Raw genomic sequence first — 21608 nt, 5'->3', positions numbered from 1 at the left:
GGAATCTCAATTCTGCTCCATTGATCTATATACCTGTTCCTGTACCAATACCAAGCTGTTTTGATGATTGTAGCTTTATAGTTTTTTGATTTATTGTAGAGATGAGGTCTCACCAAGTTGCCCAAGCGGGTCTCGAACCCTCGGGCTCAGGCAATCCGCTCACCTCAGCCTCCCAAAGTGTGGGATTACAGGCTGAGCCACCGAGCCCGGCTATTATTTTTTTATTTTAAAGATGTGGGGTACAATTCAGGATTAGGTATCTAAGTGGTCATCGTACCTTTTAAAGCTTTTATAACAAAACTATTTTGAAAACTTAAAAACTATGTTTTTAATTCAAACATAGAAGAGGGAAAAAAGGTAAGAAGTGGGAAAAGCTTCTCATAGGAAGAGATGGTTAATAGCAGTAAATACAGAAATTTTTTGGATTAAAAAAGCTACAGATGAGTAAAAATCCCTTACTCAATTCTCGGAAAGGCTCCACACTCTTATCCACTACTAGTAAGCATGTACATTTGTAATTTGTAAACACACTGGAAGACAATAAGCATCATCTTTTAAATCTAATTGTGAATATGCTCTCCAACCCAACTATTCTACCCTGGAGTATAAGCTCTGGAGAACCTCTTGCTGTGTGCTTGTAGATGTGTATGTGAATACTCTGTAATATCCACAGCAGTTTGGCTTAGAATACCAAAAAATCTAAAAATAACCCGAATGTCCTTCAATAAGAATGTTAAATAGAAAAACAGCCACACCACTGAATATTATAGTAATACAAATAAAAGAACTAGAATGAAAAGCAACAATATAGAAAAATCTTAGAAACATAATATTGAGAAAAAAAGCAATTCCCTTAAACTATATACACGATGATGATGTTTTTAGAAAGCCCCAAAGCAAACTGTTGTTTAGGAATATGCATATATGATATGATAAAACTATTTCAAAGAAAATGATAAGCAAAAGTCAGAATCTTCACCTTACTATGACTTTGATATGCATTTCACTGATTACTAGTGACGCTGAGCATCTTTTATTTTTAACATGCATATTGGACATTTGTATATTTTCTTTGGAGAAACAGCTATTTTGATAGTTTGCCTGTCTTTTAATTAAACATATTAAATAAAGTTACTATGTCCACTCTGCTAGGTCTTATAGAACAGATAGTATTATTCTGATATATGAATATGGATGACATTTGGAAGAAGAGATAGAATGAAAATGGAGAAAAGAAGCACAAAGGTGGCTTCTAGAATATTGGTAATAACCTGAATGGTAGATGCATGTCTAATTTATTATTATGCTTTATAACTTGTATATATATTTATACGGATAAATATTAGATTATAAAATTAAAGCAAAAACAAAACCTCTACTCCTTAAACTTAAAATATTCAAGGATGTGACTGATTCCTTCCCTTCTGCAACTCCCTGCTGTTCCTCCCCCACCCCACCTTCATGATCTGCTTCATGGCTCCACTCATGACCCGTTCACACTTCCTGTGTCCAAAAGACAATGTCTTACAAGGGCCCCTGGTTTAGCATCTGGTTCATGCTTCCAACCACTCACATATTATACCTGTTATCAGTTAAATTTTCAGGGGAAATGATATATACTGAACATCTAAATATATTGTGCTCTTTAAAGAGATGGTGTCTCGCTATGTTGCCCAGGCTGAACTCAAGTGATCCTGTCACCATTAACTTCCTGAGTAATCGGGACTACAGTTGTACACCACTCTGCCTGACTTGTATTTTTTCCCTTATCAGTTAAGAAAACCTAAGCATAGAAAAACAGGTTAAATAACTCATCCCAAATCACCAGAATAGAATGTAGCAGAATAAGATTTGAGCCAAGTTTCATCTTATTTCTACTTCAACGCTATTTTCTAATAAAAAGGAACTAATGTATAAGCCCTGCCTCAGAGTCCTAAAAGTCTCTCTGGAAAATGTACATGTATCTAGTTTAAGACAGTGGGTTGAGCATTGTAACAACCTTCCTTCCCATGACAAATCCTATGGAAATGATGGGAAGGTACATGTTTAAATAAAAAATATATTCAAAATCATGTTGAAGAACAAGAAAAAGTACAATGAATGCAGGAAAAAATAGAGGAGTTGAAGAATGTAATGAGAAACTAATGAAAAAAACTTGGCAAAACTTCACAATGGACAATTCATGCAATGAGAATTATGAGTGACTAATAAGCAAATTCTTATTAACAATAAAAGAAATACAAAACAAAGCAGAAATGGCCAGGTGTGGTGGCTCATGCTTGTAATCACAGCACTCTGAGAGGTCCAGGAGGAATGCTTGAACCCAGGAGTTCAAGACCAGCCTAGGCAACACAGCAAGACCTCATCTCTACAAAAAATCAAAAATTATCTGGGCATGGTGGCATATGTCTATAGTCTCAGTCATTCAGGAGGCTGAGGCAGAGGAATCACCTGAGCCCAGGAAGTTGAAGCTGCAGTAAGCCATGATTGTGCCACTGCACTCCAGCCTGAGTGACAGAGTGAGACCCTGACTCAAAAAAAAAAAAAAAAAAGCAGACATGAGAAAAGGATTCTGTTCTATTGACTCTTGCTCATGCTGCCTTGTTTCCTTTGTTTTGTGACGTTTACTTGTGAGTTCATGTTCTCTGAAATTATATCTTTGGTAATGCTCTAAGGTTGGGATTTATTACACTATTCCAGACAGAATTTGTGTCTGCTTCTTCCAAGTTCATTGGAGTATGACCAACCCAAGGGCACTTTATTTATTTTTTGAGTCGGAGTCTCTCACTCTGTTGCCCAGGCTGGAGTGCAGTGGCACGCTCACGGTCACTGCAGCCTCGACTTGCTGGATTCAGGCGGTCCATCCACTTCAGCTTTCCAAGTATCTGGAACTACAGATATGTGCCACCACACCCTGCTGATTTTTTGATTTGTTGTAGAGATGAGATCTTACCCAGTTGGCCAGGTTGGTCTCGAACCCCCAGACTCAGGCGATCCTCTCACCTCAGCCTCCCAAAGTGCTGGAATTACAGGCGTGAGCCACTGCGCCTGGTTCCAAGGGTACTTTAAAATAAATTATTAGCATAATGTTTTCAGGGCATAATATCCTGTGAAATTCATCCTATACACTCATAAAAGAGATGGTTTCTAAGTAAGAATTCTCAGAATATTTTTCTGCTTCTTCTCAGTGCCAAGGTAGAAAAAGGAAAGGTCCTTGATACAGCACTGGTTTTCATGTATTTATTTTTAACAAGTTTATACTAAACAGAAGATGTGTCCTCCAGCTTTATACAGGGATCTCTTTGTAGACTACACACACTCTGAATAGGTCCTAGGCTTGTCCATCAAAATAGAAAGCCAAGATCATTAGGTTTTAGCAGGTATCCTCAGGAAGGAAACCTGCTTTGGTGAGCCTTGTCTTTCTTAGTTACTGCTTTTGGGACACACTTTTTCTGTCAACCTAGTAGTACATTTCAAAAGGTGCTTTTCATATTTTAAATAACATATTTATTGGATTGTTTTCAGTGTTCACATATATTCCATTGTGCCGGATATAAACATTTATGTTTATATTATTCTGTTTTTAGTTTGGTTAACCAACTTTTTTTTTTTTGGCCCAGGTTTATTGAAAATATTAAGGCATCACAGAAAGACTCAAACAGCTCCTTATGTTTTGAAGTTCATCCCAACTATAGGCTGAGTGACCTGCAGGTTGGACAGACTGCCAAAGTCTAAAAGCTTCAGCATTTCCTTAGTGTCAGGATCTACTTCAATGATCTCCTCATCCAGGGCTGAGACCTCCAGAACGTAATTGTCCCTCCTTTCTTTCTCCTCCTCCTGCAACTTGATGGAGATGCCGCTCACCAGGCCCCTCTGGCCCCTCTGGATCCGCTTCATCAGATGCGTGACATAGCCGGCTATCTTGTTGTGGAGCTTCTTGCTGGTAATAATGGTGATCTCCTCGCACACGCGCTTGTTTGTGTGGAAGTCGTTGCCCAGGCGCGTGTAGTACTTCTCAATAATGACCCGGACCACCTTCTTTATGGATTTGGTTCGAATGCGGCCCATGTTAGCGGGTCCTTGGATTATTTTTTAAAAGATTTATCGTATATGATTCTTATCCATTAAGAAATTGTAATCAATTACGGATATGTATGAGTAAAAAAATTAAGTATAGTGTAAGGGGGAGAAAAAATGGTAAAATGACACAGGATGGAATGTACTATGTGTGGGAGACATTAAATATAGAAAATTAAAATTTCCATTTGAATCTAACATTTAACTGCTATTGACCAAATAGCAGTTGAATTCTGAATAAAGTGAATTTGGGATTTATGAAAAGTAAAATAGCATATCACAGGAGGGAGATTATCTGTGTGAAGAAATAATGAAAAATGAGGTTGGTAAAACAAATTGCAGACATACCTAACAAGTAAAGCATCTTGTAGGTTTCACAGAAAAGCCTCAATCCAACTCATGTAATAGACAAGATAGAATTATTTTATTTATTTATTTATCTTTATTTTATTGTAGAGAGGAGGTCTTGCCAAGTTTTCCGGGTGGGTCTCAAACCTGCAGGCTCAGGCAATTCACTCGCCTCAGCCTCCCAAAGTGCCGGGATTACAGACTGAGCCACTGAGCCCAGCCAATTTTTATTTTTAAGTCTCACTCCATCACTCAGGCTGGAATGCAGTGGTATACTCACAGTGATCCCAGTGTCAACCCACTGAGCTCAGGTGATCCTTCCACCTCAGCCTTCCAAATAGCCAGAACTACAGGCTTGTGCTACCACGCCTGGCTACCATTTTTTTTAGTTGTAGAGACTAGGTCTCATCATGTTGCCCAGGCTGGTCTTGAACCCGCAAGCTCAGGCAATCCTCTTGCCTCAGCCTCCTAAAGAGCTGGGATTACAGGCTTGAGACACTGCACCCAGCCAAGATAGAATTCTTAGAGGGATCTGGAGCAGGGGAGGATCATAGAAGCAATTTAGAAAAGATTATTTTCGCTGCTCTCTGGGTTGGAGAAGAATGAACAGAGAAAGAATGTGAAGAGGGTACTTCAGTCAGCATGAAGAAACAGAAGACCTGGGCTACAATGGAAGGCATAGATAAGAAAATTGTAGATTCCAAAATTGATAGGAAAATATACAAGGTTTCTTGTAGAACTCTACTGAAAGATGGTAGTGCTGATTTACTTGAAAAAGCTGGTAAAAAAGATTTTTTGAGACCTCAAAAGCACAGGCAGCAAAAGCAACAACAGCCAAATGGGATTAACTGAAAAATTTCTGCACAGCAAAGGAAACAACCAACAAAGATGCAACATACAGAATGAGGGAACATATTTGCAAGCTACCCATTCAACAAGGGGTTAAAACCAGAATATATAAGAAAGTTAAACAACCCAGTAATAAAAAAAATCCAAATAATCTGATTTTAAAATGGGCAACAAAATCTAAATACACTTTTCTCAAAAGAAGACATACAAATGGCCAGTAGGTATATGAGAAAATGTTCAACATTGCTAATCATCAGGGAAATGCAAATCACAACCACACTGAGATATTACCTCACCTCAGTCAGAATGGCTATTCTAACATTTAAAAAATAACAAATCTGAAGAAAAGGGAATGCTAATACAATGTTGGTGGCAATGTAAAACTAGTACAGTCATTATAGAAAACAGTATGAAGATTACTTCAAAAACTAAAAGTAGAACTACAGTATGATCCAGCAATCCCACTACTGGGTATATATCCAAAAGAAGGAAAATCAGTATTTCAGAGAGATACCTGCATTCCATGTTTACCGCAGCATTACTCACAATAGTCGAGATAAGGAATCAACCTGTGTCCATCAACAAATGAACGGATAAAGAAAACATGGTGGCCAGGCTCAGTGGCTCAGCCTGTAATCCCAGCACTCTGAGAGGCTGAGGCCTGAGCCTGAGGGTTCGAGCCCAGCGTGGGCAACTTGGCAAGATCTCATCTCTACAATAAAAAAATTAGCCAGGTGTGGCAGCATGCACCTATAGTTCGTGCTCCTTGGAAGGCTGAGACAGAAGGACTGCTGGAGCCTAGCAGGTTGACTCTGGGGTGGCCGTGAGTATTCCACTACACTCCAGCCAGGGCAATGGAGTGAGACTCCAACTCAAAAAACAAAAAAAAAGAAAAAAAAAGAAAAGAAAACATGGTATGTGTATATGTATACATAATGGAATACTATTTGGCCTTAAAAAAAGAATTAAATCCTGTCATTTGCAGCAACATGGACAGAGCAGGAGGTCATTAGGTTAAGTGAAATAAGCCAGGCATAAAACGATAAATATCTTATGTTCTCATTCATTTGTGGAAGCTAAAAAACAAAGTGGGTCTCATGAAGGTAGCAGGGTGGTTGAGAAGGCAAGTGGGGCGGGGGAACATGACAAGAAGCAGGGTAGCGGGTACAAAACTACAGCTAGATAGAAGGACTATGTTCTAGAATTTGACAGGACAGTAGGGAAAAGATAATTAACAATAGTTTATTGTGTATTTCAAAATAGTAGCAGAGAAGAATTGTAATGTTCCCAACACAAAGAAAAGATAACTATTTGACATGATGGATATTCCAATTACTCTGACGATCATCATACATGGTATGCATGCATCCAATATCACATGTACCCCCCATAAACATGTACAGCGATGGTGTATCAACTAAAAATACACACACACAAAAGAGAAAAAGCTAGTTAAAATACTAGGTTTTCACATAATAAACTTCATATAGTTATAGGACATGCAAGAGGACATTAAGCTATCGGTCCCCATTTTCTTTTCTTCATCTGTGAACAAAGGGTACTTTGTGCTCTTTTGACTATATAGGGTCTCCCTAGATGATCACATCTGCCATAATGACTTAACTACTTCTCTATTCAGATGTTCTCCAATCTACATGGTGAACCAGGATCCTTTCATTAAGCTCACATGTCTAACTGCTCTTAGATTTCTCTTTTAAAAGTGAGTATTAAAGAAGTACCTTGTTCTTGAATGTCTAGTAAGACAAATCATTACCTCATTCCCTACACTTACTCTTATTCCTATAATATATCTCTCCACAAATCACACTATCACTTACCTGACAGAAGACTGGAAATCACCTCCCTCGTTTTTTGTTTTTTTTTTTAAGTTGGGGTCTCACTCTATGACCCAGTCTAGATTGCAGTAGTGATCAAGACTCACTGCAGCCTTGACCTCCTGGGCTCAGGTGTTCCTGCTGTCACAACCTCCTGAGTAGCTGGGACTACAGGTATGTGCCATCACGCCTGTCTAATATTTTTATTTTTTTTTTGTAGAGACAAGGTCTCACTCTGTTGCCCAGACTGGTCTTGAACTATTGAGCTCAAGCAATCCCCCTACCTCGGCCTCCCAAAGTGCTTGGATTACAGGCGTGAGCCACCACGCCCAGCCTGGAAATCACCCTTGATCCCTCCTTTCCCCCATCAATCATATTCTATTATTAACTGTGAGCTGGTGCTATTAGCTCCTTGGTATCACTTTTGATTCATCCTTTCCCCTATCTTCACCATGACTGCCTTTGTTTAGGCTCATATCATGCTCAATCGGGTTACTGCCATTGCTCAAGAACCGGACTCTGGCTTTAGGTTCACAACCCTTCGGTAAATACTTCACACTGTCAGTTGGGACCTTTCGGAAACATAAATCTGATCACATTCTGATGGAATACTATGCAGCCATAAAAAAGAACAAAATCATGAATTTCGCAACAACCTGGATGGAACTAGAGTCTATAATACTGAGTGACCTCTCACAGAAATAAAGATCTGAGTATCACATGTTCTCACTCATATAGTGGACCTTGAATATCCAACATAATACTATAAGAAAATAACTGACAGTGGTGGGAAACTATGGGACTGGGGAGGGGAAGGGAGATGGGATTAACGGTAGTAAATATCTGTCTGGGGACGGGAGACACCTCTTATCAACAAGGGTGCCTGAACGAAGTATATTTGTATACCTAACCCTTAACTGTACCCCACAATATCATAATAAAAAATAATTATTATAAAAAAAAAGAGTCCTTACTAGCTTCGCCATTGACTTATGCTTACGATTCTCAAGTGAAAATATAGAAAGGCATCCAGGAAGGAATGGTTCTTTGGTCAAGAACAATTGTTGTTGTCAACAAGCGCAACTATAGGAACAGGCCCCTTGAATGTGTTTGGGGGCAGGTAGGAAATTAGCAGCCTGTAGGAAAAGACCATCCTAGGGGTCAACAAAGGAAGTCCACGGTCTGGGTCCTGCTCTCCTCTCCAGTCTCATCTCTCCCATTCCCTTCTTTTCCTCTCCAACACAGTTTCTTCACTATTTGAATTTTATTTGCCATTCTCCAAGGCTGTTGGGCTAGCTTGTGTGTTTTGCTGTTTGGTATTAGGTCTCTCTGTTTAGGATTCTTTTCCTGTTTGTCTACTTGACCAACACACATTTATCCTTTGATCCTTGCACTAAATATACATGCAATCAAATATAATTTTTGGCCATAAAACATCCAAGTCTCCACTGGATCCTTTGATCATCACACCAATGGCTCTGCTTTACTTTGATTGTCTAGAGGTCTCTCTTCCACTAAGGAACTGTAGCTTCCTTAAGAACAGGATCTGAACCTTATCACACTTTAAATCTTCATGCCTCAGTACAGTTCTGGCATAGAGCAGTGCTCAGAGAAGGTTTGTTCAGTGCCTGACAGGATATATAAAAACTCTGCTGGCATCTGGTAAAAGATGTTCTAAAAACATCTGCATGGGAGAGGGAAGTGGAAAAAAGCTAGAGATATAGATGTGAAATTCACCCTTAAACAAGTGGTTGTTTTGATACATAAGGTTGAGGAGCCGGGATTGTTAAGGTAATAACCTCATGCAGTCAACACCATTTGCTATGTATTCTTACAGATCATTTAAATTTATTTTGACTTTATAAGAATGCCACTGGTTGTGGTGGCTCAAGCATATAATCCCAGCACTTTGGGAGGCCAAGGTGAGGGAATTGTCTGAGCCTACGGGTTCAAGAACAGCCTGGGCAACTTGGTGAGCCCTCATCTTTACAATAAATCAAAAAATTAGCCAGGTGTAGTAGCGCAGGCCTGCAATTCCGGCTACTTGTAAGGTAGAGGTCGAAAGATTGCCAGAGCCCAGCGGGTTGTCGCTGGGGTGGCCGTGAGTTTCACTGCACTCTAGCCTGGGCGACGGAGTAAGACTGACTCAAAACAAACAAACAAAAATGCTAGAATGATACGATCAGTTCTACAAGGTCTAACAGAGAGTATATATTCAGTAAATATTAATTTGGAATAAATCATTCTGGCCTGATTTTTTTTTTGAGTCAGATTCTCACACTCCACTGCCTAGGCTGGAGTGCAGTGGCATGCTCACAGCCACCAGAGTGTCGAACTGCTGGGCTCTGGTGGTCCTTCTGCCTCAGCCTTCCAAGTAGTCGGAACTACAGGCGCATGCCACCACACCCGGCTAATTTTTTATTTATTGTAGATACGAGGTCTCGCCAAGTAGTATGGGCTTTTCTCGAACCCTCAGGCTCAGGCAGTCTACTCGCCTCGGCCCCCCAAAGTACTGGGATTACAGGCTGAGTCACCAAACCCGGCCCTGGTTTGATATTTTACAGAAAAGACTTGCTGCTGTATGTGAAATTTGTTTCTAAAATTAAAGACCTCTGGAATCCTCACTGATACCTAATTATATCCATATTGAGAAAAAAAAACGTGACTCAAATTTATCAGTCTTTGGAAATTTCAGATTATCTAAATATATGTGTAATAAGAGCTGTCAAATTGCTTATACCTAAACTGTGCTATTGAAAGTAAGTTAAAGCTCAGAGAATATGCATTTCACTGACAAAAGTTTTAGGTCTTCATTATAGAGTCAGAACTTTAATAATAAGGATTTCACTTTAGTGACACTGAAGATTTTACACTATTTTTTTTTTAACGCATCAGACACCACTACAATTATATTTATGCTAAGAGTTGTAGTCTGTCAAGTGGCTTATTAGATTGTTCTAAATGCATGTCTGGGTAAATCTTGGTTTATTAAACAATTATAAGTTGTCAGTCACTCTAAGTGGATTTACTTGGTGAGTTGTATAATAAATACCATATTAATCAGTTAGAGACTAAGAAGTTAGTCACCCGTATGTAGCCCTATTTCTATTTAAAATTGACAGAAACAATCTAGCCGTGAAAAAGGAGACAGACATCTTAGAGACAGAGAGTGGGTGTTCAGAAAGAATAGGGTTGGGGAAGTTCTGAAATTATACCTCTGTAAAGAAAAAAAGAGAGAGAAGGAAATCTAGTAAACTAAGTCTAATGAAAGTTGGTTGCTTGGTGAAGAAGTTCAGCACATGGGCTTCTGGAATGTCATAGACTCCCCTGGGCCCACTGAGGCTTGATTAAAGACATAATTGCTGCATCTGACCTTTTATACATTTATAGAAAAGTGATGACGCCTTAGAAATAGTTTCCATGTTCCTGGGAGAATGTTCTAGAAAGCACAGTGTCCCAAGGGGAATGGCAGCCACATGGAAAGTCACATACAAGGGAGGACTCCCACAAAAAATCGAATTTATTATCAAGATGCCTTTTCCACTGCTCAAAACAGTTTTTGGACTCGTCAGTTTTGATACGTTTTAGCGTTTCTGCCATTTTTGTTCCACCTCTTTCACATCAGCAAAATGTTTCCCTTTGAGGATTTCTTTTCATGGAGGGAAAAAAATGTCGCTCAGGTGAGATCTGGTGAATAAGGAAGGTGGGGGATGGAGGTCATGCCTTTTCTGGTAAAAAACTGCTGAACACTCAGTGCAATGTGGGCAGGTGTGCTTGTAAATTACCCATCATAAAAGGAACAAATGTATTGAAAGTATTTCTAAAAAAAATTCACTGAAGCTGAATGTAGCCTCTCCCAAAAAATGCTAGCTGGTAGATGTCAATGGGTTCCTAGAACACATACTTAGCAGGGGAAGCCTGTACTATAAGAGGCCCACGCTCCAAAAATAATTCAGTTTTGGGGGATTTTTTTTTTTTGTCCCTCCCTTTATAGCTCGGTGTGATAGGTATGTTTCCCTGTTGTTGATAATAATCAACATTAATGGTATAAGGGATGATTTCGGGGACCCATTAATGGATTTTCTCTTTTTTCAAATGGTTATATATTTATTTTTTGTTTTTTAGAAAGCAGAATTTATTGAGAAGACAGAAAAGCTCCCACAGTGGGAGGAAACCTGAGGGCGGCGCCCAGTTATATATGTATTTAAGCATATTAGAAAAAATTGAGCTAGTACAGTAAACCCATAATTTTGTGGATCTATCACTAGGTAGAGGCTGATTTTCAAAAAAATAATTGAATTAAAAAAATCTATTTAAAGAGGTCTAGCACTTTGGGAGGTTGAGATGAAAGGACTGCTTAAGCAAGAGTTCAAGACCAGCCTAGGCCACAAACAAGACCTTGTCTTTACGAAAAAACAAAAAATTAGTTGACTGTAGTAACATGAGCCTGTAGTCCCAGTCATTTGGGAGGCTGAGGTGGGAGGATCACTTGAGTACACGCATTTGAGGCTGCAGTGAGCCACTGCACTTCAGTCTGGGCAACAGAGGGAGATCCTGGCTCAACAACAACAACAACAACAACAACAAAACAACTACTTAAAAGTATTAACCATTTGTGACCAGCAAAATTTTCACTTTCCTAATACTGACAGCGGGTGAAAATAAAAAAATCTGAGGCTGGTTGCCTCAAACTTTAGTAACTAAACACAAGTGAAATGGTCTTTTCTAAATTGTCACCTTTTTCTCAATACAGCTGAAAGTTGCAGACATACCCAATATTTGTCTCAGATACCACTCTGACTAGCATTCCATACTTTATATTTTTATTTGGATTATAAATCTGAAATGGCAGTGTTCCACAATGAGGTAAATTCACGTCAGTGGCAACCAGAGACAGAATTTGGAATGATGTAAATTCATATCAGTGGCAATAAATGAGTTAAGCAAACAAGCACACAAGTGATGTGTAGATAGGCAACCATGCTCATGATCTTTTGCAAACTACCAAACTTAGAGAAACATCTGTATAAATTTTAAAAGCGGCAACTGTTATAAGATCTGTGATCATACGTTTTCTGGTCTATAAGTCAGGAAGTGGGTGAAACAAATTTAAACCCACCAAATAGTCTGAAAGTCAGGATTGTGTTGAGACTGCTTTGGTCTTGGAATGCAGGTACATGAAATGGAAACTCAGAAATACCACCAAGATTCCAGTAGGTCGTGCTTGATTTTGAGGCTAAGAATAGATGCTGCTGACAAAAATCACTGAGCATAAAATACATGTTAAAAATTCAAGAATACTTACTTTCCTTTTTTAATCGTGTTCCTGCCAAGCAGCGGATCAAGGACTGGATCTATCATTTCCTCAAGGTTTTCAATTAAGATGATATCGCCAAAAGCCAAAGCAGTTTCAATGGCATTCAGAAACCTTAAAATTCAGTCAGAATTCAGAAAATAAAATGCAAATAAGAACAGGAAAAATGCTCAAAATTATTTAAAATAATGATTAAATTACACTTAATGTAGATATTTGAAATGGAACAAACTTAGAGAAAATGATTTTTATAAAGTAATATTTTTAAAACTAGATTACACAGAAATCAGAGATCCGATTTTGAGATAAATTTTAGATATATTTTTCAAGTGAAATTTAATAGTTTGAACAAATAAGTCCATGTGTAAATTAGTTGTTTTTAATAACCATAGTCAACATTCATTTGATGGGGTCTTGCTTAAGAAAAACTTTACATATTAAGTCCTTTGTGACTTTATCAAACTTGTTTTTTTTTAATCTTTAAGTTTAGTCACATAAAAATAGTGAGCTATCATTTTAGTTCAGTCTCACTCTCCAAAAAATGTCTCTTCCCACTGAAAATAATTTTTTCCAAGTATTCAGATGAGCAAGGACTACATTTATCTGCGCAATACAGAAATTCCTTACGCTTGAGATAATTGGATGCTGCCTAGTATAAATGCCCTTTCAACAGAAATACTTTATATGAAACATGAACAAGCAGATAAACAGCACCAGATTGTAATCTTTCAAAGTGATAGAGAGGTCTAGCAAATGACAAACCCATTTGTAAGAATCAGACCCACTTCGCAGCAGCTAAACAGACAGCCAGTCCCTTCAGATTTCACATACCCTTTCTGGCCCAAATGTGTGACTTTCAGGTCAGTTCCATACTTATTCTTGATCCACTTAATTCCCTGTTGCTGAGGATCTATCACCAGGGGCCAGCGCTCGCAGTGTGTCAGGATAGTGGCGTTTTCAATGGACATTCTGTCACTGGGAAGTCCTTCATTATTCCAGGTGGCAATTGTAGCATCATCCGTCAACATGGAAATCAAGTCCAGGCCTTCGGTTATCGGAATGGAAACCTTTAACATCAGAGATGAAAGCAATGAACTGGTCATGTGGCAGAGGAAGAAGACTTGGCAGGACAGATGAGAAAACAAGAGAACAGAGCCAAGAAAGTGACCATAGGGAAGGAACACATGCAAATTTTCCCCCAACTCTCATTATGAGATACAATGTGACCTTGATAAACTCAGTATTTCTATCTTAGAATTTTGTCAACTGTGGGATTAAACATCTGGCTTATTAACTGTATCTGCTTGGCTTCAACTGAGATGTATACATACATCTACGGCTATTCCAACAAGGTGAGAGTGAATTTAGTCACCAGAAAGAATGGCAGGACACCAGAAATTTATTTGCCCATGAAGCAATCACCCTACTAAGCAATGCTAAAATGCAGTATCTTGCTCAGGCACTTAATCATTTTCTACAAACTAGCACTACAAGTGGGTGAATGAAAGTATTTAGTTTGCTGAACTCGGTCAGCTTCTCAGTTGTGCTGAGAAACTTAGAGTGTATCCTCCACTCTGAGAGGAAACTGCCTGTGTTTTGACTGAACTGCAAAGTGAGGAGATGTATACTTTGAGATAGAGGGGAAGAGGGAGAGGAAGAGGAACAGAGGAGAAACGGAGGAGGGGGAAGAGAAGGAGGAGGGAGAGGGAAAGGATAGAGGGACAGAGAGACAAATATACCTATTTTAAAGAATAAAGATCTTCTTTATGGAAATGAACTGACAAAAAATAAATAAGATTGTAGCAAAAACATTTGCTGAGAAATTTATTTGTTCAATCCTTCAGACATCAACCCCCAAACATTTATTGAGCACCCCCTGCATATATGACACACTGTCTGGAGACACCAAAATAAGCAAGATGAATAAAGTGCTATCCCCACAGCTTGGCTGGGTGGCTAACATGGAAACATGCTGCCAAAAGAAAGTACAGTAAGAACCTGACCAGTAGTAGGTAGAGGAGGTTGTATCAGTAGTAAGAGTCTGGTTTATTGGTTGGTTACAGAGCTTCAGTAAACAAAATGCTGAGAGGATTCCCACATTAAAGCTGGGATGTAATTCAATATCAACATGAGAAATGTATCACAATATTCCTACTGCCCCTGACTAGAACGTTATCTTAAAGATGAATCACAGTCTATCTCCTAGCGATATGAATGAGTCTTGGTATTTGACTTGATACTCAGCTTCCTTAGAGTCACAGGCAAATTGGTTTTAGATAACTTTAGAATAAACATTATTTGATTAGCAAAAACTGATACGACTTTAATTTCCTACCTCCTATTTAATATAAACAGATTGAAACAATTGGAGGCTTTGAATAACTTTGATTTCTGAAGCTCAAAGAATTAATAGAAGGCACACCTGTAGACCTTGTATCTGAATTCAATAGTTGAAGATGCTTGAGTACCTACTCTGTGCAGATTTGGGTACTGGATATCAAAGAGAATACCAGCCTCCTCTTTCTTTTCTGCTCAGAATAATCTAGTAGGGGAAATAAAGCCCATCCATCTCAATGCAAATGAGGTAATCCACATTAAAGAATATCATAAATATTGTGATTACTTTGAGACTACAGTTTTTTAGAAAAAATTTTTAAAGACCTTTTTTTAAATTTAATTTTTAATTTTTCTTTTTCATTCTTTTAAAAATATTTTATTTTAAAGATATGGGGTACAATTCAGGCTTAGGTATACATGTGGACATTGTACAGGTAAACAGTATTATGTTCAAATGGCTAGTTGTATAACTAACTACATACTGAAATTGTTTTCATCAAAATACTTTTTTAAAGTTATAATATAGGCATCATGTCACAGTAAATATTCACCTAAGTGTAGGTTCAAGAAAATAAATCTCATTTCATATACAATCAAGTGCTGTTGACATTTTGGTCAACAATGGACCACATATACAACTGTGGTGCCGTAAGATTATAATGAAGTTGAAACATTTTTATTACCTGGTGATGTAGCTGTTGTAATACTGTGGCACAATTATTTTTAAAAATAATGTAGTGTAGCCTAAGTATACAGTGTTTATAAAAACCACTGCAATGTACGGTAACATTCTAGACCTTCACATTCACCCACTACTCACTCACTGATCCATCCAGAGCAGTAAGCCCCATTTACAAGGTCCTACTCAAGGATATACTCTTTTTTTTTTTTGAGTTGGAGTGTCACTCTGTTGCCAAGGTTGGAGTGCAGTGGCATGCTCATGGCCACTCCAGCACTGACCTGCTGGGCTCAGGCAATTCTTCCACCTCAGCCTTCCAAGTAGCCAGAACTACAGGCGCATGCTACCATGCCCAGCTAATTTTTTATTTATTGTAGAGACAAGGTCTCATCAAGTTGCCCAGAATGGTCTTGAACTCTCAGGCAATCCACTTGCCTCAGCCTCCCAAAGTGCTGGGATTACAGACTGAGCCACTGAGCCCAGCCAAGGGTATACTCTTAATCTTTATACTGTATTTTTACTGTACCTTTTGGTATATTTAGATACACAAACCCTTACCATTGTGTTACAGCTGCCTACAGTGTTCAGCACAGTAACATGCTGTATAGGTTTGTAGCCTAGGAGCAATAGGCTAGACCACATAGCCCAGGTGTGTAATAGGTTGCACCATCTAGGCTAGTGTAAGCACACCGGATACATTTCTCAGAACCTATCTCCATTAGTAAGTAACACATGACAGTATGTCTTCATTTTAATTAACTCTTCAGAATTTGTTTCATTTTATTTTTTTATTTTACATTTTGTTGTTATTGTTTGTTTTTGAGCTGGAGTCTCACTCTGTAGCCCAGCTACAGTGGAGTGCAGTGGCATGCTCAGAGCCACTGCAGTCTTGACCTGCTAGGCTCAGGTGATTCTTCTGCCAAAGCCTTCTAAGAAGCTGGAACTACAGGCATGCGCCACCACACCTGGCTAATTTTTTGATTGATTCTTTTTTTAATTCTTTTGAGTAGGAGTCTCACTGTAGCCCACGCTGGAGTGCAGTGGCATGCTTACAGTCACTGCAGCATTGACCTGCTACACTCAGGCGATCCTTCTGTCTCAGTCTTCCAAGTAGCTGGAACTACAGGTGTGTGTCACCACGCTTGGCTACTTTTTTGACTTATTGTAGAAACAAGGTCTCGCCAAGTTGCCCAGGCTGGTCTGGAACCCATGGGCTCAGGCAGTCCTCTCTCCTGTCTCCCAGAGTGCTGGGATTACAGGCATGAGCCACATAACCCAGCTTTCCTCTTCAGAATTTCTTGAGAAAGTCTGCAGCAAGGAAAATGGGTTTGGAAACCAAGAGCAAAAAAGGAGCCCTTTCAGTCCAAATTCTGCTTCTGAAGTCAATATGTTGCAAGATTCCGTCTAATTGCTTCATTAAGTAGTGTCAGCATGTTGTGAGTCAGGATGCTACTAGAAGTTTCTCCTTCTTTGGAAAATAATAATTTATTAATACTAGAGAGAAAAGAGAAGACTAGAGCATGTGCTAAGAGCCAAAGTGAAATTAATCCTAACCTTAGTTTCAGAGTTCTCTGAAAACTGACCAACTGGCATAATTCTAAGTAAAAAAGGGAATTTCCCATGGATGAAATGCTCCCAGTTTCTCCTAATGTTATCATAACCTAACAGCTTATATTTATCTAGGACTTCATATATTCAAACCACTTTTTTATATATATTCACTTTCATTTTCTCGCTGAATTCTTACAAGAATCTTGCAAGGAGATCTCTCTATTTTATTGCTTAGATCACTGAGGCTTAGAAAATTTCACAGCACTAACAACTCCATGTATTTGTTCTGTCTGTAAACTACTAGGTCAGAGTAATGAGTGGAGTGCAAAGGTCACCTGGAACTTACCCATGGCTCCATCTGCCTGCCTGGCAGACAATAACTTTGGATGGAAATAACTTTGAATAACAGTGTTATTTGGACCTTCAAGGCCATATGTGCCCACAGCCCAGGAAACAGCAGAGAAAACAGCCAGGGAAAACTTCTGAGGTTGGAATACACTTGGTGTATTCAAGGAAGATGACCAGTGTGACTGGAGCTGAATAGTGAGGAAAGGAGTTATAGGAAGCAAGATCAAGAGAGACAAAAGGGTCAAGTCATGGAGGATTTTGTAAAGCCTTTGTAGGAATTCTGGCTTTTGCTCTGACTGTAAGGGAGAGTTATCCAAGGGACTGTAGGAGAAACTTAACCTAATGTGACTTGTATTTTGAAGAGAGCACACTGACTGCTATATTGGGGGAGATTTGGGAGAGAAGCAACGAGGAAGGGAGATCTATTGGGAGGGTTTTCTTTTTCTTTCTTTTTTTTTTTTTTTTTTGAGTTGGATTCTCACTTTGTCGCCCAGACTGGAGTGCAGTGGCCACTCCCGGCCACCGCAGCCTCGACCTGCTGGGCTCCGGCGATCCTTCCGCCTAGCCGGAATTACAGGCATGTGCTACCACGCCCAGCTGATTTTTTTGATTTTTATTGTAGAGATGAGGTATCGCTGCCCAGCCGGGTCTCGAACCCGCGGGCTCAGGCAATCCACTCACCTCAGCCTCCCAAAAGCGCGGGATTACAGGCTGAGCCACCGAGCCTGGCGGGAGGGTTTTCAATAGTCCAAAAACAGGAGAATGGCTTGGCCTAGAATGGTAGCAGTGGAGGTGATGACAAGTGGTCAGATTCTGAACATATATGGACGGTATAGCCTATAGAATTTCCTAGATGGACTGGATATAGATGTTAGGGAACAAAAAGTGGCATTAAGTGATACCAAGGGGTTTGGTCTAAACTGCTATTAAACAAATCAGGAACACTGGAGTGAAGGTGTTTTGGGGTTGGAGGAATGGGGGGAGATCAGGAGTCCAGTTTGGATGTGCTCTGAGACATCTTCAGATATGCATGTGAAGATGCCATGGTCTGGGCTGGAGATACACGTCTGGGAGTTTTCAGTGTAGAGATGACATATAAAGCCATGAGCCTGGTTAGATGACAAAGAAGATGTGGGTGAGGAGAAAAGAAAAGTGTCTCAAATGTTGATGTTCTGGGCATTTCAACACTGAGAGCCTGGACAGAAGAGGAAGAATAAACGAAGTTCAAAAAGGACCGATCAGTGAGGCAGGAGGAAGTCCAGGGACAGGTGATGACTTTGGAACAAGTGAAGAAAGCACCGGTGGGAAGATGGCACCCTCAAGTGTCCCCAGCAGCCAAGTACGAGGAGAATGGAAACAAACAACTAGATTTAGCGATGTAGAGGTGAAACCTGACAAGAGTTTTGGTAGAGTGGTGGGGACAAAAGCCTGTCTAAAGTGACTCAGAGAGAACAGAGGGAGTTCTCTGCCAGATCGGCAGTGGCATTAGATTCTCACAGGAACACGAACCCTACTGTGAACTGTGCATGGCAGGATCTAGATTGTATGTTCCTTATGAGAATTTAATGCCTGACAATCTCCCCCATCACTCTCGTCCATGGAAAAAAAGGGCAAACCGATCTCTGATGCCAAAAAGGATGGGGACTGCTCTCCTAAGCAATAAAACGAGACATCTACCTTACAGAACGTGTGTAATAGTTAAGTGAGAAAATGAATGTGTTTGAATTGCTGGTGGAAATAATCTAGTAATGAGCTTGTATAGAAGGAAAAATTAATGAAAGAAGAGGAGAGAATTGCTCTAGAGTTGTCCTTGAGGGAGTGAAAAGGAATGGAAAGTAGTACACAACCCAAATGGTTGGCCTTGAATAAAAATGTCAGTTGTCATACAACAGCATCAGGAGGGAAGACAGAGTATATGAACATAGAAGGCAGTAGATGATAGATGTGGTTGTGGAAGTTTATACTTGTATGGGGAACATAGGAAAGATCTCTTGACATAATTGAATGCTTAACTCTATTCCAGTCTGGTTTTTTATTTCTCCTACAGAAGCACTTTGTTGTAATCATTGTAGTTTTAGAATTTTAGTACCTTGAAGGGCAAGTGTCTCTTACTGTTCTATTCCAAAATTGTTAAGAATTGGCTGTTCTTCAAAACATATTCTTCCAATAAATTTTGGAATCAATGATTCCAGTAAAAATATAATCCCTCATGGAGCCTTTCCTTGAATTGAGTCAAATTTATTTACTAAATAGGGGAGAATTGATACATTTAGACTATGGAGTCTTCATTTCTGGGAACACGTTAAGGATAGTTGACTCATTTTATAAAATAGTTCTTTCCCAGGTTACTTTAAGTGTGTCAACAGGTCATCAATAAATGGTATTCTTGGTTTCCAGATTTGATAAATCAGACAAATCATAGTCACTTGCTGACTGGTTGATTTATAGATGATTAGAATCTCCAGGATAACAAAGCCAAACCAACAAGCCCTTAAAAACCCAAAGGAGATAGTTATCTATGGACAAGTAAAACTCTAGGAACATTCTATATATTGAGGAAAAAACAATAGTTGCTTCTTGTGGGGTCATGACTAGAGAAAATTCATTTTTAAAAATTAGCATTAATAAGCAGCTTCAGCTCTCCTTGAACCCCTGGTATGTGTTCATATAGAGGTGATTATCTTCCAACCTTGCTGCAACTGGATCTAGAAATAGAAGATAAGCCACTCAGAAACTGGAAACCTTGATTCCATCTTGTCAAACATTTGTTATGCTTTATGGAGCACTTTGTGCCAGGTATCTTAGCAACAAAAAAAATCTTTTTCAAAGGGATGTCACTGATATAATTTGGAATGATTTTCTTCCTTTAGTATAGCTATGCTCACAGATCAGTGGGAGAGTAAGTCAGTCATGTTTTAGTGTCTGTTTCTCAGTCTGCATGGTGCCTGTCTGTGTAATAGAGAGGAAAGAAGAGAGAATTGTGATGACTGAAAATGGACATGGAGTTTCCTGGGAAGAACTTGGGACCACAGGTTAAACACAGGCCCATGGTTAAAATGAATATATGTTTACCATATATCCTCATAAAATTATTGTTTTGCTTTGGTTTGTGTTTAGAATATTCAGACAGTTTGGATAAGTCAATTTTATTTTCTTTTTATAACCTTTTCAAAACAAAATTTTATTTTCATGAAACCCCATGTTTGGAATTTTAAGTAAACGGGAAATTATGAATCAATTGATATGAAACTTCCCAGAGACACATACCTATATTAAATAACACTATAACAGCAATTAAAGACCAATTTTAAAGTTCAATTTGAGAAGGCAAATTTCCCATGTAAAGCCTAAAATAACTGGTAGCATAAGGTCATACTGTCAATACTATCACATGACTCAAAGGGTAATTTTTTTTTGTTATTTTTTAATTTTTGAGTTGCAGTCTTACTCTGTCATCCAGGCTGGAGTGCAGTGGCACACTCACGGCCACCCCAGCACTGACCTGCTAGGCTATAGTGATCCTTCTGCCTCAGCCTTCCAAGTAGCTGGAACTACAGGCGTATGCTATCATGCCTGGCTAATTTTTGATGTATTGTATAGACAAGGTCTCACCAAGTTGCCTGGGCTGGTCTCAGCCTCCCAAAGTACTGGAATTTCAGGTTGAGCCACCAAGCCTGGCCAGGGTAGAGTAATTATAACAATAAGAAGACAATGTGAAGCCAATAGCTCTGACATCAGGAAGTAAGTAAATTTTCCTTATAATTTTGAGAGAATGAGAATACTAGTGACTGAATGTGGAGAGGACCACAAGAGAGGACAATTGTCAACCTGAAGTAGTCACAAAAGTGATCGAGGCAAACACAAGAGGACTGAGGTTTGGAGAAGATGGAACTGAGAAAAAAGGTAAACGAAGAGTTAGAAAACTGACACTTCTGAAACTCACAGTGTAGCAAGACATGGACAAAATTAGCAGAATGCTTTATTCTCCCATATAAAAGCATATTTCAGGCAGCATTACTTGAAGAAAAACTTTGGGCTGGGCTGGGTGACTCATCCTGTAATCCCAGCACTTTAGGAGACCAAGGTGAGTGGATTGCCTGAGCCCGCGGGTTCAAGACCCACCCTGGAAACTTGGTGAGACCACATCTCTATAATAAATAAAAAATTAGCCGGGCGTGGTGGTGCACGCCTGTAATTCTGGCTACTTGGAAGGCTGAGGCGGAAGGATCGCTGGAGCCCAGCACGTCGAGGCTGCGGTGGCTGGGAGCGG

General features: G+C 39.3%; 2 protein-coding genes across 2 annotated transcripts in view; both read right to left on the bottom strand.

Moving 5' to 3' along the window:
- DNAH11 (dynein axonemal heavy chain 11) overlaps positions 1 to 21608 on the bottom strand; it is a 194522-nt gene that overhangs the window by 79483 nt on the left and 93431 nt on the right. Inside the window, exons 19-20 of the mRNA XM_008047908.2 lie at positions 13255 to 13490; positions 12415 to 12537 (exon numbers count right to left, since the gene is read on the bottom strand). Of these exons, the coding sequence (XP_008046099.2) occupies positions 12415 to 12537; positions 13255 to 13490 (359 nt within the window). The remainder of the gene's footprint in view (positions 1 to 12414; positions 12538 to 13254; positions 13491 to 21608) is intronic.
- Positions 3667 to 4077, bottom strand: LOC110596793 (40S ribosomal protein S17-like). Its single transcript, XM_021719147.1, has one exon. The coding sequence runs from the start codon at positions 4066 to 4068 to the stop codon at positions 3667 to 3669; it is 402 nt and encodes a 133-aa protein (XP_021574822.1). The 5' UTR covers positions 4069 to 4077.

This window comes from Carlito syrichta, unplaced genomic scaffold, assembly GCF_000164805.1.
Source record: "Carlito syrichta isolate Samal-C Ts95f unplaced genomic scaffold, Tarsius_syrichta-2.0.1 Scaffold39610, whole genome shotgun sequence".
Taxonomy (NCBI): Eukaryota; Metazoa; Chordata; class Mammalia; order Primates; family Tarsiidae; genus Carlito; species Carlito syrichta.
Note: the sequence above shows the minus strand (reverse complement) of the source record. Positions and strands in the feature narration are given on the sequence as shown.